This window comes from Gopherus flavomarginatus, chromosome 3 (assembly GCF_025201925.1).
Source record: "Gopherus flavomarginatus isolate rGopFla2 chromosome 3, rGopFla2.mat.asm, whole genome shotgun sequence".
NCBI lineage: Eukaryota > Metazoa > Chordata > Testudines > Testudinidae > Gopherus > Gopherus flavomarginatus.
The window spans coordinates 121,298,460-121,324,525 of NC_066619.1; the positions used below are offsets into that span (position 1 = coordinate 121,298,460).

The 26,066-nt window shown below is 47.8% G+C and overlaps 1 protein-coding gene and 1 long non-coding RNA gene across 4 annotated transcripts in view; one reads left to right on the forward strand and one right to left on the reverse strand.

The window, feature by feature from the left end:
• ECPAS (Ecm29 proteasome adaptor and scaffold) overlaps positions 1–8,345 on the reverse strand; it is an 84,474-nt gene extending 76,129 nt beyond the window's left edge. Inside the window, exon 1 of one of the 2 annotated variants that reach the window (XM_050943024.1) lies at positions 8,301–8,345. In XM_050943024.1, coding sequence (XP_050798981.1) covers positions 8,301–8,322 — 22 coding nt within the window. In that variant the 5' untranslated portion in view covers positions 8,323–8,345. Of the gene's footprint in view, positions 1–7,833; positions 7,945–8,300 lie in introns of those variants that run through there. The other variant, XM_050943023.1, reaches the window with a different exon arrangement.
• Positions 8,346–8,364: 19 nt separating this feature from the next.
• LOC127046352 (uncharacterized) lies at positions 8,365–25,670 on the forward strand. 2 transcript variants are annotated; one of them, XR_007773005.1, is made up of 3 exons: positions 8,365–8,426; positions 10,016–10,726; positions 25,552–25,670. It is a non-coding gene; the product is annotated as an uncharacterized LOC127046352 (long non-coding RNA). The 2 variants fall into 2 exon arrangements; XR_007773004.1 differs by lacking the exon at positions 25,552–25,670 and adding an exon at positions 14,353–14,516.
• Positions 25,671–26,066: the final 396 nt, after the last annotated feature.

Consider the following 26,066-nt stretch of genomic DNA (forward strand, 5'->3'; position numbering starts at 1 on the left):
TGGTTAAGTCAGTGTTTTATTAGTATTAATTTATAAAGCATTTTGCAATCCTTGGATGAAGCTTACAATGACGGTATGAACATAAATTAAGCATCATTTTATCCGTCACTGAAATGCAAGTTACATCTGGAGAACTCTTTTGAGATTCTACACCAGACTATTTCCTAGGTCTCAAATCCAGGCTCACATTCCAGATTTAGGACCATAAAATATGCTGTGCCCTTAGCCCCATGTTCCCAACTATCACACACATTATATCAGCTGGTTAACATAAAGGACTGACTTCTATATGTCTAACTTCTGTAATTCTTTGGTGAACATAGTGACCCTGGAAAGAGAATGTTGATCGAGGTCTGGGATTAAATTTAACTCAACCAAGTGACTAAAATGAACTGAGCCAGATCATATACTAAGTCAGTCCGAGAAATAACTTCTCTCTTCTATACCTTTTAACCATCCTCTCAAATATAAGTCTGCCCAAATTATTAACCATGGCACTCTGGGTCACTAGGCTCACTCCATGGCCATGACTCACACTGTGGCCATGACTCCTGTTTGTAGTGAAGTGGCAAGGGGTCTCCTGCACAAGAGCTGTCTGTTTGGCTGTCAGGGGACTTCACCACCACTCCTCTTTGAGAAGGTTGAGCCTTCCCTCTCCATGGACCATCTCGTCCCTGTCTTCAGATGAGCTGGAGTCCATCCTAGAGAAGGGATGTCTCAGCCCCACCCCTCCTGAGCAAAGGAATGTGTGCGTGTGAGGCTTTGCCACCACCACTCTGGCACAGCCACAGTGGAGTCATGGCAATGATGGGACACACACAATCCTCTGCTGGGTTGGTATCAGCCAGGCCTCCCGCAGCAGTTGGTTTCAGAATTAACAGCCCACTAGGATTAATGGTGCAGTTCACCAGTCAGAGCTATTGTTTAGGATGCTCGGCAGATATCACGGCATTAGTTACCCTTCGGACACTTTTTCAAGCTTTTCTTCCCAACCATGAGGACTAGAAACAGCTTGTTTTTTCAAATGAAATCTAGTCACCACGTAACTGAAAAGTTGGGCCCAACGTGTGTGACCTTTGCCAATTGTGCTCCAGTTATGATAACCACTGGCTATTTATCAAGAATAAATTAAAAACACAAGCATAAACAGTAGCATGCCAAGATTAAAACAGGCTTGATTATTTGAAAGCAGTAAAACCCAGAATCATTAAATGAACTATTAATTTTCAAACAAATCGGTCTGAAAAATGTTTTACCAGTTACTGTAAGAAACGATGTGTACGATTCACTCTCTTCTTGCGGTTTTTGTATACTGTGTGCAATTGACATAGCTTTTTATAGTCAGTTCTACTCTGTCTCCCCATATAGTAAGTTAGGTCTCAATGCTGCAAACACTCACGCATAACTCGATGGCGCTACTGATGTGCATAGGTGTTTGCAAGATTGCAACTTGGTTTTTTCCTACTATTGTAGGGTCTTTCACTCAGTAACAGGGGGAGAGTTTTAAGAAAACATGTTTGTAAAACCACAAAGATTGGGTGGGGGACTCGGGAACAGGTACAATATCTGAAACTACTTTACAGTTAACTTTACAAAACTGATCAGATTTCAGGTGTCCTTTTATATTCATTCATTTTGCACTAAAGAATCAGGAAAGTAGAGAAGCCGAAGAAATCTTTAGACCATTGCTTCAAGCGCCAGGGTCAATTTGTGTATATAGATAAAATATTTCTGCTTCTAAAAATATCATCTCTCTCACAAGTAAGTAACAGCATTTCCATGGTAACTTAAGGATTTCTAATGTCATTTCTAACCCCTTCTGGTTCTTTTCCAACCTATATGATAAAAGTATGCGAAACAATATCAGTTTCAGAATTGATGGAAATACTTCATCTCATTAGGAGAAAGAATAATACATTTCAGATTGCAGATACTACATATTGTATAAAACCACAAGTATTGTCTCTCTTTTTCAACCATCAAGGGAGTATAAATACACCTCTACCTTGATATAATGCTGTCCTCGGGAGCCAAAAAATCTTACCGCATTGTAGGTGAAACTGTATTATATCGAACTTGATTTCATCCGCCGGAGTACGCTGCCCCGCCCCTCTGGAGCACTGCTTTACCGCGTTATATACCAATTTGTGTTATAATGGTTGGCGTTATAAAGGGGTAGCAATGTATTTTTATAAAACAAAGCCAGATCAATGGCAAGGCCCGGAACCGCAAGTGTAAGTGACTAGGGAAGTTATGAGAGCTCGTTCACTGGAGGTTTTCAAAAGGAGGCTGGATAGCCATCTGTCTCGGACAGTTTAGACGCAACACATCTTGCATCTTGGCAGGGAGTTAGACTAGATGACCCTTGCAGTTCCTTCTAACACTATGATTCTATGACCCCCCTGTCTCCCATATTTACTGCAGTGATCTCTGATCAGACATTACATCATGTTGTTTAGGAGCCCCTAAATCTCGGTAGCCTTAGAGCTGGATCCTTCAGCCACTGAAGTTAATGGCAAAAATCCAATAGAAGATTGATTGGGCCTTTGCTCTGGTTCTGTTATATGGTCATTTGCCATAAGAAATAGTGGAAAGGGAGAGACAGGGAAGACATTTAATATACTGCACCTTTTAAAAGACAGTTTTGCCACCCATCTCTTATTTCTTCAATTAAAACAACAAAATAAACCCTTCTGCATGTTCGGCCTCATCAGTATAGTTCACTGTTTATCCATCTGTTCAAAGAAGTCAGCTCTCAGTTCAAATGCTATTTTGTGTGTGTCCAGTTTCTCCTTCCTTCCTCTTATACTAAAGAATTAGCTCCCAGTGGCATTTACAGCCATGGTAAAGAGCAAGTCAGCTGTTCTTTACAGAATGCTCTGATGTGTATTCGGGTAAGAAGAGAATATCAAGTATGAAGTGCATACGCCTATTTATGAAAGCAGATTTGAGAGACTAACTAAGACTGGGACATGTCAAACCAGATGTACTTCACAAGCCATACAGTCTGAGCCTGGAACACAACAGAACTCCAGGAATTGAGACAGTAAACTTCTGTGAGAGGATGCAGGCAGCTACCTTCTTCATCTTCCCCAACCTAAACTCCATTTTATAGCAAGAGCCCTGTGATCACAATATTAAAGCCATTCCAGAGGATTTACACTTTCTTAAAAACAGCTTATTGTTACTGCATTAAGACCATTTTATAAAAAAGTTATTTTGTGCACATATCCTGGAATTTTCCTCCAAAAGGTCCTATGTCAAATAAGTGCTTACTGCTACCTGGATACAGTCAGTCAACTTCATTCCCAGGATGACTAGGGGGAAAGAGGAGACTGACGCAAACATTAAAAGAACAGAATGCAAAATGAGGTTTTCACTTCTCCAAAAGCTAAACAAATGATTCTGCACCACTCTGAACCAGAGGAGCAAGATACCCAGTTTGGGAGTCCAAGTCTGATCTACTTGTATTATGCTTCCATTAAAACACCAGGCAATTTCTTGCTGGAATTGTATTAGGCCTTGGGGAACGCACATCTAGAGTGGTTATAGCCAGGGCTGGCTCCAGTGTTTTTGCCGCTCCAAGCAGCAGGGAAAAAAAAAAGCCACGATCGGCACTTCGACTTCATTCTTCGGCAGCTCCGAGAGGAACTGGGGGACCCCGCTGCCGAAGAGCCGGACGTGCCACACCTTTCTGTTGGCCGCCCCAAGCGCCTGCTTGCTGCGTCGGTGCCTGGAGCCGGCCCTGGTTATAGCAGCATACTGGGAGTCAGGGTGTGGAGGTACTGTTCATGGCTCTATCGCAATCTCAAATGACTTTAGGACAGGTCCCCTGTGGTACTCCCTTAGTCACTACTTAAGTTTATAAAACATGATCTTTTACCGTGGGAATGTATTTTTCTATTTTCATCATCATATTCCTCCATAGCAGAGAAATGTTTAGATACAGATTTGAAATGCCAAAATTTCTATTTCCATGTGCAGCGTGTCATGTTTAGACTCCCTTTAGATTACTACCCATTCTCACTGAAAATGGCTTTTCTTTCTTTCTGAACACGCACAACTCTAGGCCCAATTTACTGATTTTATATTAGGATTCAAGTTATCACTGTTTAAATTATTCATCCACCAAATCATAAGCATCTCATAAAAAGTTTAAGCAAGTACTCTTTTCTCAAACACAAAAAAAGGAGTAACAGCTCATCTATTTGATTGCTGCTACAGATCAAAGTTTCTTATCGCTACACGCCTACAGAACAGGGACAAATTGGTTTTCTGATCTAAAAGAAAATTTTGGTTACTCCTTCAGGAGGCTCATTATCCTACAGATCGGGTTCCTTTCACAATACAATTTGATGCATTTAATTTTAGTCTCTCACACACTTCTACCTGAGAAGTCTGTCCAATTTTCCCCGCTCTGTGCTACCTGAATTTCTTATGCTTCCTGCTAAAGTCCACCTTTGACTGCACAACTTTTCCATTTATTCATAGAGGCGGCACTGGAAAAATCACCATCCTCCCTCTCCACAAAAAAACCCACCACCCTCAAGTCAGAAGGGTGGTACCATACACACTCTAGTGGTACAGCTGACAGATAAGTCATAGTTCACATAGTTTGAGACATCTGATGAGAGTGACATCAAACTGCTAAACTGGATTGTACTCTATAAGACATTTGTCTCTCCCCTCTTCCAGGCTTGGATTAAATTAAAATGTGACTGCAAACCCAGTGACAATAGCCACAGGACACCTTGCCAAAAACAGGCAACAGTTATATTCAGTTTGTAGGTGAAGCAAACTAGCACTCCATAGATTGAATAAAGCTGTGTCTGCAAGCAGGAACTCTTCCACTAAAGGCATGTCTACGCTAGACTTAAAATCAACCTATGTTAGGTTGACTTACAGTCACTGCAGCAATCACTGTGGTGGCTGATGTCCACATTACCCTTCTTCTGTCGGTGATGCACGTCCTCAGCAGGAGTGCTTCCACCAACTGAAGAGGGGCAGCATGGGGGACAAGGCTCTTAGCTCTGCTCTGCTCCCAGGCAGGCTTCTCGCCTCCCAGTTCCCTGCTGGGGCCAGACACCTGAGGTTCTTACCTCCCTGAACAGGGAGCCAGGCAGGGGAAGCACAGCTGGGAGCCGGGAACCAGGCGGATGCAGCCTGGCTGGGACTGGGGAGCCAGTGTCAGCCAGGCTCTAGCTGACCGGCTTTCTTGACAATTTCAAGGCTCCAGCAGGTAGTCGTGAAATTGACAAGACAGCCAACAGCAGATGTAAGTAACTCAGTGTCTGGGACTGCATCACCCTAACTACATTAAGGTAAGTCCTAAGACTCTCCTGGAGGTGGAGTTACGTGCAGTAGGGCACTTACATCAGCGGGAAAAAGCTGTACTGTGTACACTGATATAAGTAGGTCTACATAAGCTGCCTTACGTCAACCTAACTATGTAGCATAGACCAGGCCTGAGTTGTTTTACAAGGTCTGCAAGTGAAGGGAACACTAGCAATATACAGTTGACTGTATAGGAAGAATTTAATGGCTGATGGTGACCATGGAATCTGTGATCAATTTTTCTAGACTACAGAGGTCATGACAATGATTCATCCTAAGGTTCACTGGAATAAGCATGTTGAGATTTGTGTCAGACCTGAGAATCAATTAATTCTGTAAGTTTTTTTTATCCCTCCATGAAATTATGGTTCTTTGCTGGCATCAGGGACACCACCAGTATTTTGATGTTCCGTAATCTATTCACCTCATCCAATAGTTCAGTGGTTCTCAAACTGTGGGTCAGGATCCCAAAGTGGGTCACGACCCCATTTTAATGGGGTTGCCAGGGCTGGCTTAGAGTTGCTGGGCTCCGGAGCCGAAGTCAAAGCCTGAGGACTTCAACCCTGGACAGCAAGTCTCAGGTTGTGCTTCAATTTTGGTCCCCTCGCCTGAGGTGGTGGGGCTCGAGCTTAGGCTCCCACACCTGGGGCAGCAGGGCTCAGGAGTTGTGTAGTAACCCCTCTTGGGGTTGTGTAGTTATTTTTATTGTCAGAATGACACAGTCAAATGAAGTTTGAGAACTGCTGCAACAGTTTGTAGAAACTAAGCAGGCTAAAGAGGTTTTCTCTAAAGAGAGGACAGAAGAATCAAGTTATACATCAAGCAGCAATGCATAGTTTAAATCTGACAGCCTGGAGCTTGAAAGTCTGCATTAAAACCTTTCTTCCTTCTGCTGAGTTTCTGGTAGTGAAATCAATTCCACAGTCAAGCCAAGTCTAAAACACCACTTTCCTCAGCCCACTGATTTCTCCCATGGATCAGAACCACAGTTTCTCCAACTGGGTTATACATCACACTGTTATTAATTCATCAAGGTTGTCTGAAAACTAGTTTTGTTATATCTCAGGAGATGCAGCAACAAGACAAGAAAACATTCCCTTAACATTTTATACTTCTTCAGAGACAGATCTATCATTATTGCATCAGATTCAGCAGTAGATTTGAAGGTTAAAAAACACCCCAAACTGGGTGTCCTTTCCCTCCAAATAAACAAATATCTAAATCTGAACTATGTCACTCAGATTCTGACTACTATCCTGATCAGCACTGAGAACTGCATGGGCACAGGACCTGCCATGGAGTTTTAATGCTGGATCAGGGGCATCATTTGCAGAATAGAAGAAAACTGAAATGGATAAAAAAATTTTTTCCAATATATTTTATTCCTAGAGTCCTACTTTAAATTCATACAAAACATATCAAGCTCTGGAAGGGGAGAGTTTGTATATATGCACTTATTATTACAAGAAAAAATATGAAATGAGCAAAGGATTATTCACATCTATTGTATGCTGTCAGATGCTACTCTGGCGAGGAACAGAAACCACCAAAACTTTAAAATACTTTGCACCTCTGTAGCACTTCTGATCCAAGCATCTCTGCACACTCTGCAAACATTAAGCTTCACAATACTCTAATCTGATAAAGGGAGTTCACAGAAGGAGAAACTGAGTCACAGAGCCAGGAAGGGCCTTGCCCAAGGCCACACAGGGAGCACGTTGGAGAGATGAGCCTGAGACCCCCTGTAATCACTGAGCGGGAAGGCATCTGCTCTAACCACTCAGCCAGTCTCAGCTGACGCCCACCAGTAACTTGCTAGGTCTGAGAACTACATTTCCCAGCCAGCATCAGTGTCACGGGCTGCTGACAGTTCCTGCTCCGGGGCCCCAGGCCCAGAAACTCACCCCTCCCAAAGCAGGGCCCAGGCCGCTTTCATGGAGAGCGACACCGGGGGGAGGACATTACAGGGGGAGCGGGCGGGGGCGCGCCCTGATCAGCCTGCAGCACCCTCCCCCTCGCCCTGTCCCCGCGGGGCCAAGCGCCCAGGGCCGGCCCCGCTGCTGGGGGGCTCCCCGGGGCTCCCCCCTCCGCCCAAAGCAGAGTCACTGCGGCCTGCCCGGCCTGCGGCCCACCCCCGCGGGGAGACGTTCAGGTCCGGGGGGAGACGCTGGCTGAGGCTCGTGGCCCCAAGCCCGGCCTGGCAGAGCCCCCCCCGCGGGACCCTGACCCGGGGGCGGGCGGGCTGAGACCTGCGGGGAAGCCCCGGCCCCAGGCTTTAGCTTCCATTTCACACCGTGACTGCGCACAGCCGAGGCCTAGCCCCGGCCCCGGCCCCCTCCCCGCCCCTCGCCCGGGCCACCCCCGGCCACACGGGGCGATGAAACCAGCTCCCCGCCCCCTCAGCCAGAGGGGCCCGGGCCCCGCCCCAAGGACAGACACACACGGGGAGGGGTGTCGGGGGGGGGTCCTGCCAACCCCCCCGCCGCCCGTGTCACTTACTCAGCTCATCCTGGGCGGCGGAGGCGGCCGCAGCCATGTTGCCCGCCGCCGCGGGGGGAGGTGCGGGCGAGCGGTGGCTCCGGAGCAAGCCCGTCACTCGGGGCGGGGGGTGGGGTCCCTCCTCTCCCCTTCGCCTGGCCGCGGGGCTGCTGCGGGGCAGGGGCCCTGCCTGGCTTCGCCTCTCCCCAGCGCCGGCCCCCGGGCGAGAGCTGCGGCTCCCTCCGTGCGCGAGCGAGTGCGGCTCCCGCACCCGCACCCGCACCCGCCCCCGGTCCAGCCTCCCGCGCTTCACTTCAGTTTTATATTTAGAACGAGCTGAGCCATCGTCCCAGCCCCCCTCTGCCCGCTCCCGAGAAGCGACCGAACCCGCGTCTCCACACCCAGCCGCCCTCGCCTGCTGCCCATGTGCTCGGGGCTCTCCCCTTTCTGCCTGGGCGCCCAGCCTCCCCGGGGGGAGGGCAACTGACCTGAGTCCATGCTGACCTCCATGGCTGCGGGGCACTTTCCTTTCTCCGCTTCGAAAGGGGGTCGGGGCGGTGGAGAGAACCAGGTCAATCAGCAGCGGAACGGCCGCCTTTCTCCCCCTATCTGTGGTAGGTGCTTGTAGCAGTCTGCAGGGTTTCTAACCGGGAAAGGTGCTGCCTGGGACTTGGCCAGGCACAGATTTAGAGGAAGTGTGAAACACTCTCAGGGGTGCCACTTCCTTCCACTGCTACTAGGCTCCTGTCCATACCCTCAAACTGCTCCAGGAGGGATTTTCCTCCCTTACTTCAGTGTTTCTTTTACAATCTAATTTAGGGCTTGTTTACATGGAGAGTTATTCCCTAATAGCTAATCCTGAAAACTCCATGTGTAAGTGTTCTTATTCCAGAATAAGAGTGCTTTCTTCTGAATTAGCTTAATCCACTCTGTTGGATTAAGGCACTCATATGCTGGAATAAGAGTGTCCACACCTGGATTTAATCAGGAATAGTTAAACAGCTTAAAATTCACATTCTACCATATTCCAGATTACTTTTCATGTATGGACACTCATGAGGGCAGGTCCAGACTAGAGCTTTAAATCGATTTAAATAGCTTTAAATCGATTTAAAGCTGTAACCGTCCACACTACAAGGCACTTAAAATCGATTTTAAGGGGTCTTAAAATCGATTTCTGTACTCCAGCTAAACGAAAGGAGTAACCCTAAAATCGATATTACTAAATCGATTTAGGGTTAGTGTGGACGGATATCGAAGTTATTGGTCCTATTCTTTTACTGAGCTACCCAGAGTGCACTGCTCCGGAAATCGATGGTACCCTGGGACCATGGACGCACACCACCGAAGTAATGTGCCCTAGTGTGGACGCGTAAAATCGATTTTATAAAACCTGTTTTATAAAATCGATTTTACTAATATCGATTTAAAGCTGTAGTGTGGACGTAGGCTCATATTCCAGAATAAGAGTACCTTATTCCAATAGTGTATTCCAGTGGGTTAAACTATAAGGAATAAAGCATTCTCCATAAGGCTTACACTCCTCTCAGTACTTCTAATTTATAAACGCTCTTTTAAAGAAAGACATTGTCACCACTCCTTATTTAGTGCTTTGGCCCCACTGAGTATCAGCATTAAGGTGTGTCAGGTATAACTGCACCACAAGAATCCTCCAAGGAATAACTCTGTCTCCAACCCTCCTGTGGTCATATTTAAAAAAAACTCTGCAAATAAATATTTGGGAAGGAACTGAAGTTTCATATTGAAAGCCTTTTTTTTAGCCTGAGGTTATTCTCACTGAGATACTATTTTCAAGCCCTGCTAATAGAGGAAGCAAATGTTAATTCTAAGCAAATTTAAACATAAAGTTGAATTGCTATAATAGAAAACCAAAGACCTAGCAAAAATATTAGACCTCCATGCTTCTCCAAACACCCCTCCCTCACCTAACTTAGTCACAGGACAGGATGGTATTGAAGGAGGATTCCAAACAATGAAGCAATACCTTTTGTATCTCTCTCCATAGCATAACTTACAGCAGACCCTATAGTGCCCAATTGTCAGCTTTTTAATAATAATGACTGCTGCTTGTCTGATTCTTAAAAGTTGGGGCAGCTGTTTTCTTACTGACTGAAGAACAAATGCCTTGGAAATATCCAGGCACTGACCCTTACTATCTACTCGTTCTGCTTTTCTTTGTCAGGGTTGCCAGTGTTAGCAGAAGTTGCAGTTTGCTTTACGTGAGTCCATTTGGGAGTGGAGAGTGAGTGGCTTGATCACCAAATACTGATCCCATCCCTGGAAGAGTCGGGTGGCTTAGTGAATGTGTATGCACAATCAGTTGGCCTGCTGCCACCGGAAAGACAACATGGACACCATACTGCTTCAAGTCCTAATCAGAATGGCTACAGGACAGGAGTTCAAACTGAGGTTGAGTAAAACCCATTCACAATGCTAACAGTAATTTCCTCCTGCACAAAGTGACTAAAGGTGATAAAGAACTGAAGGAGAAGATTCCAGCTAGCATTGGAAAAGCCAGATGACAAGTGAGCTATTTGGTTTTTGTAGCAAGGTGCAACAAATTAAACAAGTGAAACGTCATCACCCTGCGGTGAGAGTCAGGTCTATCAAAGAGCTGGTTATGTTCATCTGTCAAGAAAAGGATTTAAGGATATGGGAAGAAGCAAGCAAGAGTATCTGCTAATGCAGAAAGAAGATAAAGAAATCTGTAGAACGCATAAGTGAGAAAAACCATGGTGGGACTACAGTTTCAGTGGATAAAAGCCTCACAGCTCAAATGAATGTGGAGGGTATTTTTATGACATAATTTCCTGCATAGGGTGACTAGATCCCAATTTACTGGAAATAGCCTGATTTTGAGAAAATGCCCCTGCCAATTCTATCAAAATCAAAGGTTAGTCTCTATCAATTTAAATCTAATGGGTGGCAAACCCTTTTGCTGTAAAGCACAGTGGATTGTAAAGAGCTACAAATCCCACAAGACCAGGTGTATATCGGATACAAGGACATACGCAGGGATAATTTAAAGAGGTCTTATGTTGCCAAGAGAGTGGTGAATAGCTGGAATGGAATTACTGAGGAGAAGGCATTGACGAAAAGTGTTCATGCATTACACATTTTTCAGAAATTCAAGAAGATAAAAGGATATTAGCCAGTTTTATGCTTGGAACCAGCTGACTACCTTTCTGGGGCTCAGGAGGCCATTTTTCACCGATCAGGCATTTTTTTATTCCAGATCAACACTATTTTGTGGAATTTGGAGGAGGGGTTAATTTTAAATGATTTTTTCCCATCAGTATTTTAGCCGTGTGTTGACACCACAAACTTTATAAAAACTTTTGGGAGTTCAGAGCTTTAAGGAATCAGAAAAGCAGATTGGAAATGACAGGAAGTGCTCCAGCCCTGCCTCAGTTTCATTAGCAAATGAAATCCATAAACCACACAACTGAAAGTGACAGGAAAGTTTACCTAAGTGACTGGATAGTGAAAGCACAAAGAAGCAAGCCTAAGGACCTGGGGGTGGAGTCCTTCTCCACCCTAGTCAATTAGGGGAGCATGTGCAGGGGAGTGCCTCTCCCCCTAGTGGAGACTAAAGAAGATAGCAGGGGAGTGAAAACTGACAAGATCCTAGTAAGCCAATTTGCAAAAAAAAAAAAAAAAAAAAAAGAGTTCTGGAGGGAATAGCAGATTTATTGCCTGGGTCTGATATGCAAGTAGCTGGAATTGGGGAGGTTAAGAAAAAAAGTGAATAGCCAGTGTCACTGTTCCTTTGTGGTCTCCTCAAGGGCACCCTCCCTCAGGTCTCAGGCCTCTTAGCCATCATCTTTCTTGGGGCAGTAACCTATGTTCCTCTCCTTCTACACTAAGGATTTCAGGCTGCAATTGCTTCCTGAAACTCATTGTGATCACCTTAGCAAGTCTGGTTTTAGTTTTCCCAGAGGAAGTGGTACTTCCACAGACGTGTATATCTGTTTTCTAGGAAATTGCATTAATTCCCCACACACACACTCCCACAGTGATTTTAGTGCGTTATTGTTCATGCATGCTTAGCGACATCGCCCCAGTCACTTTATTGCTTACTCTGTTCCAAGAAAGAAATTAACCTCTTTACACCCAGCAGGTAACAATGATACAAGGTGAGAGAGGAAACTGAGTCACACATATATTCTTTCATTAAAACAATCAGCCGTTTCCCAGTTCTCCACATCAGGTTAATCCCAAATCAAGGAAGTGTGTTCTTCAGATCTTCAGGGCATGGCCAGCGCACTGTCGTGGCCACATCTGCAGCATCTGCAGCAGCATTGGGAGCAGTGCATTATAGGCAGCTATCCCAGCATTCAAGTGGCTGCAAGGTCAGTTACAGCGTACTAAGATTATTCCCTGTTTACACTGGCGCCCCAGCGCTGCAGTAGCAGCGCTATTCTCTTTATTCCTCTCAGGGAGGTGGAGTACAAGCAGTGCTGTAGCCAGGGAGATACAGCACTGTATGTGCCTTGCCAGTGTGGACGGGGAGTGAGTGACAGCACTATAAAGCCACCAACAGCGCTGTAACTCTCAAGTGTAGCCAAGGCCTGAGTATGGAAAATGACTGTAGGTGTTAGCATTACCCCCTACACAACCAGTAGATCCGAATAATTAGGAACATAAATTTTAAAGTGAAATTTCCATTGCTTTTAAGTCAGAAAGTGTAGGAAGGACTGAAAATTCTTTTCTGGTTTCAAACCCCTAAAGAAATCCTACAATTGAGACAATAGCCTAGCAAGGTCCTTGCTGTCATGGGGAATGAACTAAACAATCTTCTTAATCAGGAGGTGTTTATTAAAGAAAACAACTATTATTACAAAGAAATGATGGGTTTCTACACAGTTTGAGCACCAGCTTTGTTACCCTTTTATACAAGGGACTACACCCTGGCTGGAATTTATATAATATAGGAGAGACATCTAGTGGCTGAATAATATATTTCAATTAAAGATGTTGTGACTCCTGCCTTTCCCACCCATCATGACTGTTAGATTGGGCACAAGGCTCTACAGACATCTAAGAGCTGTAACTCAATTTGGTTTTTCTTTATCATGCCCCTCCCCTGTATTCCACTCAGTATATCACATTTCTCAAAGGGTAGGGGTCTGGATACTTACTGACGTCTTTCAATAATCAGCTTTCTTATAAATGCTGCTGAGTCTTGCATCTAATTGCGGCTGCGGCTGTCTCTAAACAATGCCCTTGTAATTTTCTCCATATCTCTGTGCATTCCAACTTCCTGATTTACGGTTCCAAGTGTCTCCTCAACATAATCCTAATCCTAATCCAACAGCAATTCCAAAAAATGACAAGGTAAGGTTAACAGAGTATGGTAGCAAAGACTTCCTCTCAGTCCTCTCCCTGGGGACTAGTGCTTCTGAACCCTCCTCCCAGAAGTTAAACTCCCCCACACAACACCGATGACAAGCTCTCCAATCCTGACAGGTCTCCCAACTACCAGCCCCCTCAGGCAATTCCCAGATACCAAATAAAAAAGTATCAGAGGGGTATCTGTGTTAGTAAATATCCACAAAAACAATGAGGAGTCCGGTGGCACCTTAAAGACTAACATCTATTTGGGCATAAGCTTTCGTGGATAAAAATCCCACTTCAGATGCATGGAGTGAAAATTACAGCTACAGGCATAAATATACTGGCACATGAAGAGAAGAGAGTTACCTTACAAGTGAAGAACCAGTGATGACAAGGCCAATTCTGTCAGGGTGGATGTGGTCCGCTTCCAATAATTGAGGAGGTGTCAATACCAAGAGAGGGAAAATTACTTTTGTAGTGAGCCGGCCACTCCCAGTTCCTATTCAAGTCCAAATTAATGGTGTTAAATTTGCAAATGAATTGTAGCTCTGCAGCTTCTCTTTGAAGTCTGTTTTTGAAGTTTTGTTGTTGAAGTATGGCAGGGGTCAGCAACTTATGGCAAGTGTGCCAAAGGTGGCATGCAAGCTGATTTTCAGTGGCACTCTGCTGCCAACCTGGGGTTCTGTCCACCAGCCCCCTGCCAGATGGGGTCCTGGCCACCAGCCCTGCTCAGCCCACTGCTGGACTCAGATAACAGCCACCAGCCCCGCTCATTCCACAGCCGGTCTGGGGTTCAGGCCACCAGCCCCATGCCAGCTGGGGTCCCGGCCGCCGGCCCCACTCAGCCTGCTGCTGGCCTGGGATACTGGTCGCCAGCCCAGGGCTCTGCTTCTGGCCTTGGCCCGGCACTCTGCAGCCATCCCCAGCTATGGCCCACTGGCCCCATTCTGGGGCAGTGAGGGGTGCAGCTCAGCACCCCTACCTTAAAAATTGTTCCAGTGCCACTGGGATATTTTTAAGTCCTGATTTGCTGCTTATATCGGGCCACGGGGAACCATGCACTGGGTTTGACATTGTGCATGCCCTGTCGCCATTTCCCTCCCCCGCCATTGTGTGTTGAGGGGAACATTTGACTAAATGTCAACTCCTAAGAAAGCAAAGTTATATGTCCGTTCTTTTCAGCCTTCTTGGACAGACACATTTGGAGTTATTCGAAAGAAGGACCGTGCTGTTTGTGCTTTCTATTGTGAAAGTGTTGTTTATCGCACATCAAGTGTTCGATGACAATTTGAAACGAAGCACAAGAAAACTTTTCTTGACGAAGCAGACAAGACTGGATTGATCAAGAAGGCTGTGTGTGGGCAGGAGAGGGGAACTGAGAATGCAGGGAGGGGGTAGCTAGGGGCTGTGTGTGGGTGAGAGAGGAGAGCTCAGGGTGGAGTCGGGGTAGCTAGGCGCTGTGAGCAGGCAGGGGGTAGCTCAGGGTGAAGGCAGGGGGTAGCTAGGGGCTGTGTGCGGGTAGAGGGGTAGCTCAGGGTGGAGGCAGGGGGTAGCTCAGAATGCAGGGAGGGGGTAGCTAGGGACTGTGTGCCAGGAGGGCTCCCCCTGTGCTGGCTGCTCTCTGAGGGCTCTGCAGCCCCAGAGCCAGGTCCCCTCACCCAGACGGCCTTTACTGGCTGCGTGAGCAGTCAAAGTGGGCTGGGAGCTGAGGAGCAGCCACAACCCTGGGCACCAGCAGCAGATGGGGGGGAGCCACTGCTGCCTGCTCCATGGCACCACCAGCCAAAGGACTAGCTGTCCCGCACTGCCCGGCTCCAGGTTCACCTGAAGGGAACTGGTGGAGATGAGGAGCGGGAGGGAGCTGGAGCTGCCCCCAGGGCTGCCCCACTCTGGGTAAGGCACTGCAATTTGTGGTGGCAGCACCTTAGTGCTCCCTTAACTCTGCCCATGGGCTCAGGGCTTCTGCCTGCAGGGAGCATCAGGGCTCGGGGCTTCCGAACTGTAGTGATCCCGGCTTCAGCCCAGGGGGAGCACTCTGAGGGGGAGGGGCACCAAGACTCCCAGCTTCTGCCCCGCGCTCCTGCTGGCTTCATACCTGGCGGGGGGGAAGGGCCACCAGGGATCCCGGCGTCTGCCCTATGCCGCTGCTGGCTTCAGACTGGGGGGAGGGGGGATGCACTGCTCCCTGCTTCAGACCTGGCAGGGGGGCACTAATGCTCCCAGCTTCTGTGCTGTGCTGCTGCTAACTTCAGGGGGGGGGCTGCACCAGGGCTCAGGGTACTGGGTTTCCTGTAGCCCCCCTGAAAGGTCTCATGGATCCCCAGGGGTCCACAGACCCCTGGTTGAGAACTGCTGTCTTAGTTCATGACCAGGCTTTGTAGGTGCTACAATAATACAAATAATAGGGGTGTGTGTGTGTGTAGCTTTAGATCTCGATGAGGAATACTCAGACTTCAGTGGTTCAGGAGCCAAACTGGCGATTAACATTACCTGAAAAAGCCACAGTAGTGTGAATTCCTGCCTTCATATACTACACAGATACATTATTCTCACAACAAAATGACTGACTAAGTATTCTACAACTGATCCTGATATTTGGTAACTTAGATTGGTTAATTATTAAATCACAGTGTTCTAATATAATGTGCTGCAAAGAACTGCAGGAGACACATTAAAGAGTCTCTTGTGGTTCCCAGGCTTCAGTCTGATGAGTATCACTGATCTAGATATATATAATATATGATCAATAAATACTAAAATCTTACAATACCCATGTAAATCTTCAAAATCATGAACAGTAACTGTAATCAATGCTCAACAGGATGTTTCAAAGTCCCTTTAAACGTAAAAGGAGCAGTAAATTGTGCAAGGATCCCTGCACCTATGGGGAGTTGCACTGACTTTAGTGGCTCATGCTTAAGCACGCTGATAACATAACCTCCGTTCTGCAAATGCTTGCACATATACTTCTCTCTGAGTAGGCAACTGGACTACTTACACACTTCAAATTAAGCGTGTGTGAGTGTCTGCAGAAACAAAGCCTAGACCCCCAATTCAGCAATATGCTTAAGCAAGTTCCTAACTCTGAACACCCACCAGGTGCTAAAAGTTAGGAGGAAGTTTAAATATCTTCCTGATTTGAGGGAACTGTATGGTGAAGACCAGGGGTTGGAGGCAGACAGAAATTGTAACCTGCCAAAGGCCACACAAGAAGTTTGTGGCAGACCCTGGTCACATTAACAACTTTGAATTTCTCCCAGTCTGTTGTGATACTGATGTGAGTTACACCTTTGGAACTACGAGCAGAATTGTATCATTACAGGGGAATTCATCCCTCTGCTGGAACAGAGCTCTCACACAGGGACCTAGAGGGGAGATTTTGCACTTGTTAGGGCTGCATAAGCCCTCAGAGCAGGTTGGAAAAGCTGGAGAGCTGTGCCCCTCTGGCCATAATTCATCTGAGCATTGGAGCAGCAGGGATTCACTGGGGCATAGTGATGTCCCTTGTGACCCATCTCCAACATGTCCATTACACCCAGGGCTCCTGCTGCAGAAGAGCAAACCTCATATACCTGGTACTATGCCTGCCTTGTGCCTGGGCAAAGTCACCATGGGGGACCTGTAGTTGCTTTGTAGCTACTTTATGCCAACAGAGCACTTGTCTGCTGATCACACTTTGATTGTCCTTGGACATCAGGCTAGTCACGTAGTGCTAACTCTTCTCTTTGTTTCCACCTATTTCAGACAGATGAAATACTTAATATTTCATGTAAACAGTTACTAGCTGTGTCAAGGATGTTATACGGCTATGAACAGGAGAGGTAGTCTGTATGGTTGTCTATTGGAGAGAAGGCCACTCACAAAACCCTCTCTCTTCACTGACATGCAGTTCACACTATGAAAAAGTTTGAGAACCTTTGCTCTAGGAGAGGTGCAGGGAACTGTTACATTGATCTGATTGTAAATTGTGTAAGTGTTGTAGCTATATATGTAGATGACTATGGAACTAATTTTACTATGCAGAGGTTTGGAGGATGGAGTTTAATAGCTGGACCTGTTTGGTCAATGTAATATCTTAAAACTCTGGTTCTTCAAAACAACACTGAATGTGTTCCAAACAAACTTAGACATATTTTGTAGCTCACTATTTTTTTGCAAGCACAAGATTGAGTATTATTGCTTTATACCATACTTACACATTCAAACTGATCCAAAGCTCACAGAAGTCAACGGAGACTCCCATTGACCTCAGTAGGCATTGGATCAGACTCCAGCACAGAAAAATCTTGGGAGATATCATCTTTACTTACAAGTAAGATATTTCGACATTTTTTATTTCTCTGAGAAATTCCACAGGAGTGTGAAGTACTGATGCAGGAATGTTTCTTTTCAAAGCAGATGCTGCTGATCCTGTGATAACTTTCTATTTCACTTGGTAGATTTATCAAATGTGCTTATGAATAAGGGGGGGAAATAACTGATTCCAACTCTGTATCTCTTTCCGTAATATAAAAACATACTCTTACTTGAATTCCAAGGCCAGATCCAACTTACACTGACTTCCGTAGAAGTTAGTATTTTCCATTTATATCCAGAGCCCCCTCCCCTGCTACCAGTCTCTAATCAAATCATCCCATCCTTTCCCTCACCCCAAGAATCTTTTTTTATATATGGTAGTGACATTTTGTTAACTTAAAATAGGATGGTAGGTTGGAAATGCTTAGGCAACCTTAGCTAATGGGGATGCTACTACTATATACTATAGAAAAGACGGTTACTCACCTTTGTAAACGTTGTTCTTCGAGATGTGTTGCTCATATCCATTCCAGTTAGGTGTGCACGCGCCGCGTGCACGTTCGTCGGAGATTTTTACCCTAGCAACACTTGGTGGGCTGGCAGGGCGCCCCCTGGAGTGGCGCCACTATGGTGCCAGATATATACCCCTGCCGGCCCCTCCACTCCTCAGTTCCTTCTTGCTGGCTACTCCGACAGTGGGGAAGGAGGGTGGGTTTGGAATGGATATGAGCAACACATCTCGAAGAACAACAGTTACAAAGGTGAGTAACCGTCTTTTCTTCTTCGAGTGCTTGCTCATATCCATTCCAGTTAGGTGATTCCCAAGCCTTACCTAGGTGGTGGGGTCGGAGCGAGACGTTGCGGAATGTAAGACCGCTGAGCCAAAAGCGGCATCGTCTCTAGACTGCTCGACCAGTGCATAGTGGGATACAAAAGTATGGACGGAAGACCAGGTAGCTGCGCAACATATTTCCTGGATGGGAACGTGGGCCAGGAAAGCGGCAGACGAGGCTTGAGCCCGAGTAGAGTGGGCGGTGAGATGGCCAGTCGGAACGCGGGCCAAGTCTTACATGTCCGGATACAGGACGTCACCCAGGATGAGAGTCTCTGGGAAGAGATAGGCATGCCTTTCATGCGCTCCGCGACCACTACAAATAGCTGAGGCGAGCGTCTGAAGGGTTTAGTCCTCTGGATGTAAAAGGCGAGGGCCCGGCGGACATCCAAGGTATGTAGTAGTTGTTCCCGGCGCGATGTATGCGGCTTCGGGAAGAAGACTGGTAGGAAAATGTCTTGATTAATGTGGAAGGCAGAGACCACCTTGGGAAGGAAAGCTGGGTGCGGCCGCAGCTGTACCTTGTCCCTGTGGAAGATTGTATACGGGAGGGTCTACCATCAAAGCACGAAGCTCCAATACTCGTCTGGCCGAGGTGATAGCGACGAGGAAGGCCGTCTTCCAGGACAGGTACAGCAGCAAGCATGTGGCTAACGGCTCAAAAGGGAGGCCCGTGAGCCTAGCTAGTACAAGGTTGAGGTCCCAGGTAGGAGAAGGGCGCTTAACCAGAGAGTAGAGTCGCTCCAAGCCCTTAAGGAACCTGGAAACTATAGGATGAGAGAAAGTCGAAGTGCCGGATTCCCCAGGATGGAAGGTGGAAATCGCGGCCAGATGCACCCTTATCAAAGAGAGCGCCAGGCCCTGCTCCTTGAGGTAAATAAGTAGTCTAAGATAATGGGGACCGATACGCCTGCGGGAGTAAAGTTACGCTGGGCGCACCAATGGGACAAGTGCTTCCACTTGGCGAGATATGTCGCCCGTGTGGAAGGCTTTCTGCTTCCTAGGAAGACCTGTTGCACCGGGGTGGAACAGCGCAATTTGGATTGGTTTAGCCAGACAGCAGCCATGCTGTCAGGTGGAGGGACTGCAGGTCCGGGTGGTGAAGTCTGCCGAAGTCCTGTGTTATCAGGTCCGGGTAGAGCGGCAGAGGTATCGGGTTCGCCAGAGATAGGTCGAGCAGCATGGTGTACCAGTGCTGCCTCGGCCATGCCGGAGCAATCAGGATTAGCCTGTCCCTGTCCCTGCGGAGCTTGAGCAGGACTCTGTGGAGTAGGGGAAAGGGTGGAAAGGCATAAAGTAGACGACCTTCCCAGGGAATTAGGAACGCGTCCAAGAGGGAGCCTGGGGAGCGACCCTGCAGGGAGCAGAACGCCTGGCATTTCCTTTTCTCTCGGGATGCAAAAAGGTCTATCTGGGGAAAGCCCCACTTCCGGAATACTGAAAGGAGGATGTCCGGACGGATGGACCACTCGTGGGACAGGAAGGACCTGCTCATGTGGTCCGCTAGAGAGTTCCGGACTCCCGGGAGAAAGGAGGCTACCAGGTCTATCGAGTGGGCTATGCAGAAGTCCCACAGTCGCATCGCCTCTCAACAAAGGGGGGAAGATCGCGTCCCTCCCTGCTTGTTTATGTAATACATGGCCATTGTGTTGTCTGTGAAAACTGCAACACAACGGCCCTGCAAATGATGCTGGAAGGTCTGGCATGCCAGTCAGACCGCTCTCAGTTCGCGGACATTGATGTGAAGCGCCAGCTCCTGAAAGGACCAAAGACCCTGGGTGCGGAAGTGCCCTAAGTGAGCACCCCAGCCGAGAGAAGTGTCTGTTGTCAGAGACACCGAGGGCTGTGGCGGATGGAACGGACGACAGGCATACACCAGGGAGGGCGTCAGCCACCAGTCGAGGGAGCCCAAAACGTTTAGCGGAACCGTGATTATCATGTCTATGGCATCCCTGCGTGGACGGTAGACTGAGGTGAGCCAAGTCTGGAGAGGACGCATGCGCAGTCTCGCGTGCTTCGTAACAAAGGTGTACGCAGCCATGTGACCGAGGAGGCCGAGGCAGGTGCGGACAGAAGTTGTTGGGAAGCTTTTCAGTCGCTGTATAAGGGAGACTATAGTCTGAAAGCGCTGTGGGGGCAAGCTGGCCGATGCACGATTGGAGTCCAGCATGGGCCCCATGAATTCTATCCTCTGCGCAGGTAGCGGAACGGATTTGTCCAGGTTGATAATCAGGCCTAGACGGGTGAATAGGCCCTTGATGACGTTTACATGAGCGGTGACCTGAGCCTCGGAGGTCCCTCGAATAAGCCAGTCATCGAGGTATGGGAAGACGTGTATTTGACGACGGCAGAGGGAGGCGGCAACTACCGCCCTACACTTCGTGAATACCCGAGGGGCCGAAGAGAGGCCAAAGGGGAGGACCGCAAATTGTTAATGTTGACGATTTACCACAAAGCATAGGTACCTTCTGTGCGGAGGGTAAATCGCGATGTGGAAATATGCATCCTTCATGTCGAGAGCAGCGTACCAATCTCTGGGATCCAGGGAAAGGATGATGGTCCCCAGGGACACCATGCGGAACTTGAACTTTCTCATGAATTTGTTCAGTCCTTGCAGGTCCTGGATAGGCCAGAGGCCCCCTTTTGCCTTGGGAATTAGGAAATATCTGGAATAGAACCCCTTGCCCCTTAATTCCTCCAGAACCTCCTCTATAGCTCCCAATGCAAGGAGCCTCGAAACCTCCTGCAGAAGGAGCTGCTTGTGAGAGGGGTCCCTGAAGAGGGACAAGGAGGGAGGGTGGGGAGGAGGGGTTGAAATAAACTGAAGGCCGTAGCCAGACTCCACCGTGCGGAGGACCCAACGGTCTGAAGTCAGCTGGGACGACGCAGGGAGGAATGCGGCAAGGCGGTTAGCGAACTGAAAGTGATCCTGGGAGGTCATTGGTACAGTGCTCTCGGGCGCACCCTCAAAAGGTTGGCTTCGGTCCCGCCGGTGGCTTGGTGGGACCGGCATTGTTACCCCCGAGGTCCAGACTGTCATCTGCGAGAGGTACGACCTCGTCTTCTGGTGAAGTCTTGCCTTGGCCGAGGCGGGGGGGTAGGGGCGCTGAGGTTGCGACCGGAAAGATCGTCTCTGAGTCTGTGGCGTATGCATTCCCAGCGAATGCATGATTACGCGATTGTCCTTCAGACTCTGTAGGCGAGGGTCCGTCTTCTGGGAGAAGAGGCCCTGGCCATCAAAGGGTAGGTCCTGTATTGTGTACTGGAGCTCAGGTGGCAGGCCTGACACTTGCAGCCATGATATACGCCGCATAGCAATCCCAGAGGCGACGGTTCTAGCTGCGGAGTCGGCGGCATCCAGCGAGGCCTGGAGGGAGGTCCGTGCAACTTTCTTCCCTTCCTCCAGAAGAGCTGTGAATTCTTGGCGGGAGTGCTGCGGGACGAGCTCTACAAACTTCCCTACTGCCAAGGTGTTATAACTGTACCTACTCAGGAGGGCTTGCTGGTTCGCCACCCTGAGCTGGAGGCCTCCCGCGGAATAGATCTTTCTCCCCAACAAATCCATTCGCCTGGCCTCCCTTGATTTAGGAGCAGGGGCTTGCTGGCCATGGCGCTCCCGTTCATTGACCGATTGAACAACCAATGAACAAGGAGGGGGATAGATGTATATACAGGTACTCGTACCCCTTGGAGGGCACCATGTATTTACGTTCAACCCCTCTGGCTGTGGGCGGTATGGATTCCGGGGATTGCCGGATGGTATCCGCTCTAGCCTGTATCGAATGGATGAAGAGGAGGGCCACCCTGGTTGGAGCCTCCGCCGACAGTATACTGACAACCGGGTCGTCCACCTTAGGAACTTCCTCTACAGGCAAGTTGATATTGAGGACGATGTGGCGCAGAAGGTCCTGGTGTGACCTGAGGTCACCTGGTGTGACCTGAGGTCGATTGGGGGCGGTCCAGATGTAGACGTCCCCGCCACCGCTTCATTCGGGGAGGAAGAGGATGAAACCCCGGGAACCAGTGGGTCTTGGATCGACTCCTGGTCTTGGGGGATGTCCTCAGGCGGCGGATCTTGAGGGTCTGGCACGTGTGTTGGAGATTCCTCCGTACCTGGTGGGGAAGGTCTGCTCACTGTGGTCTCTGGTGCCCGATGTTCAGAAGGGCCGGAGCGCGATGGTATATGCGGATCACCTTGGGTTTGGTGGTAGGCCCAAGGTGTCCAAAAGGGCCGCTGATGAGGTCCCTGGTGGTTATCCAAATCCCCGTATGATGCAGTGTCTGCATGGGAGGAGATCGACGGATGACGAGACGGCCACGGGGGAGCAGAGACCGTTTGATGTAGGTCTCTGCGTCCACTCGAACCGTCTCTATGCAGTGCCGGAGAACGGTACTGAGAGTTGTGACGGTGCTGGGAGTGGGACCGGGACCTGCGACCAGCACGGTGCCAGGAGGTCGACCGGTGCCTGGAATTGCCGTGCCGAGATCGGCTGCGAGAAGTCCGGTTCCGCGAGTAGTGCCGAGATCTGGAGCGGTGCCGGTAGTATCTGGACGGCGACCGGGATCTCGAGTGGTGCCGCGAGTACAACCGGTACCTCGATGGGGAACGGTACCAGGACTGCGCGCGGCCGCGGGACCGGGATCAATGGTGGGACTGGGAATGCCTGTGGGACCTGGATTGGGACCGGTGACGTTCTGTGGTACCGGGCGAAGAAGGTCTCATGAGGGCCGGCTTGCCTATAGACTGAGGAACCCGCACTGCCAGCGCCGGGGGTTGAGGCAGCTCAGGCTCCGTCAAGGCAATCAAGTCCCGTGCCGTGGAGGGCACGACAAGCTCAACCACGGCGTGTGCTGGGGAGCTGGTGAGCACCGGACTCGACGGCTCCAGCGAGACTGGAATCAACGGTGGGGAGGACGTCGGTGCCGCGGCAGTTGACGGTGCCAGGCGGTCCGACTTGGCTAAGCGCTCAGACTGCGGCGTAGATATAGCAGCCGCAGGAGGCTTGTGCTTCTTGCTCCGTGGTGAGAGCGAACGGTGCCGGGTAGAAGCTTGAGCCAGTGATGGCTGATGTCGAGGAGCCTTCGCTGTTGGAGTGCGCTCCAGTGCCAAGGAGGCACTTGCTCCCGGTGCCGCTGACGGTGCTGAGGACTGGGGAGTCAACGCTGCCTCCATCAGTAGTTGTTTTAGGTGAATGTCTCGTTCTTTTTTAGTCCGGGGTTTGAACGCCTTACAGATGTGGCACTTGTCCGTCAGGTGGGATTCACCCAGGCACTTAAGACAGGAGTCATGAGGGTCTCCTGTGGGCATCGGCCTGTGACAGGCCGAGCACAGTTTGAAGCCCGGTGAACCGGGCATGGGTCCCGGTACCGGGGGAGGGAAAAAGGGGCTAGACCCCGATCCCTCTTAACTATCTACAATAACTACTACAGAACTAACAACTAAACACTAACTATACTGATAGGAATCAAACTATATACACAAATACAACAGAAACGAGTGAATCGCTAGGGTGGTGATGATCAGCTAAGCTGCGCTCCACTGTTCCAACGACCGACACGGGCGGTAAGAAGGAACTGAGGAGCGGAGGGGCCGGCAGGGGTATATATCCGGCAGCATAGCGGCACCACTCCAGGGGGCGCCCTGCCGGCCCACCGAGTGTTGCTAGGGTAAAAATCTCCAACAAATGTGCAGGCGGCGCGCGCACACCTAACTGGAATGGATATGAGCAAGCACTCGAAGAAGAACACTGCAAATTCCCATTGGCTGTTTCTAGCTTTTATTCCCAAAACATGGTCAAGGGCATGAGGGCCCTGTAAATCCTAACTGAAGCCCACTCCCTCTGCAGGAAAGGAAAATTCTAGGTTAAGCCAGTAGGGGGGATCTCAGCACAGCTAACTTGTTTCCACTAAGGATATGTGTACATTGCAAATAAAAACCAATGGCTGGCCTTCCACTCTCTGGGACCCCCAAGGTGGGAAGGTCTCAAAGAATTTAGACTGCAATTAAACAGGCCCTTACCCTAAGCACCTCAAGCCTGAATCAGCTGGCACAGGCCAGCCACAGGTGTCTAATTGCAGCATAGACATACCCTGACTGCAAAATCACCTGTAGCTCCCCCTGCTGTTCGTCTCCAGTCTCATCCATTCATCAGATGAGGCACCATTGCTCTTCAGGATTTGCTGCTTCCTCCTCCCATCTCATCCCCACTCCCCAGGGTGGATAAAAATCAATGATTTAAAAAAATCAGATTTTTTGATAGATTTTTTTTCCCTCAAAAAGCATTCTATCTAAAGATAGTTTTAATTGAGATATCTTTGAGCTATAATGTGTCTTATCATGGAATCGGGATTATAAATTCTATCGTATAAGACAATATAGTCATGTAATGTTTAAGAAAAGTTTTGTAACTGAGTTCCAATAGTTCATGGATTAGGGACCCAATCTTATGGGGGTTCCAGGGGTTTCTGTATAGATTATTCATGTTAATCTTTCCATCTACCCAATGGGACTCAGTGCTCAGTCTAGAAGATACCATCAGAGATGCTTAGTTTTGCAGTTCTCAAACTGTGGATTTGTGTCTCCATAGATAACATGCTTGTTAAAAGCAAAAATGTTTTTAAATAAATATATAGAGGTGAGAAATAACAGACCTCCACCCTATTGTCCCTCTGCAAATTTGTGTACACATTGCCAATTCCTTACCTCTCTCTAAAAGCGCAAAGTTTCAAAAAGTTCAATGACTAGAAGATCGTTGGCGGCAGAACAGATTTGGACAAGGAGAAGTCTGGAGATGGATGTAAGGGAGGGACAGGCAGTAGAAACAAAAGTGAAACTGTTTGAGCAGCATATTCCAGAAGTCTTGAGGTCTTTCTGTGTGTAGCCTTCAATGATTTGATTTCTCCTAACTGAAAATGAAAACATTAACATGGATAAATGTTACCATATCATACCATTCTCTCACTCGAAGGGAAAACCTAGAATGGTAGCAGGCCATAAAAAAAGGTCCAGTTTGAGAATAAGAACCATTCAAGAAATATATGTTTGCTGATGAAGAAAGTCACACCAATGAACTGGTGGAAGTCACTTAAGCAGTTGGATTCAGAGACTGTTGAAGTGATAATCTCACTTTTAACAGCAGTAGCTTCTTCTGCTGGTGTAGAAAGAATATTTTCTTCCTTTGGACTAATTCATTCCAAATTGAGAAATCGTTTGGGACCTGAAAAGCTTGTTTTTCTTTTCTTTTCTTTTCCAGATTATGAATAAACAGGAAAATGAAGGTGAAGACAACAGAGTTAGCTGCACAAGCCAATATTTTAAGTTTCTCTTGTTGACCTGGCTGACAGTCAATTTAATTTTTTTTTAAAAATATTTCATTTAACTATTTTAGTTAAAAACAATTTTAACCAAAACACAACTGATTTTAAAAAACTTGAATGTTTAAATTCAAAAATTCATATGCTTGTTTTGTTAAAATAGTATATGTTTGTTGTTGAAGAAAAAAATCCAGAATACGTAACACTGTTGTTTCAGTTAAATCAAACAATTTAAATGTCGGTCTGGTGATGTTCTCCTAATACAGCACGGCAAGAAAATCCTCCAAATATTAATGATTAACCTGTTGAACTGGAGATAGTTCACCTCCCAGTGACTTCATAAATATCTGCTTCAATTACTTTTGGTAAATGAAATAACCAATCATTCATTTTCTGATATAGCTGTAAAGCTAATCTGAAAAATTTTCAAAATAAATCCCTTTAAAAATGTATA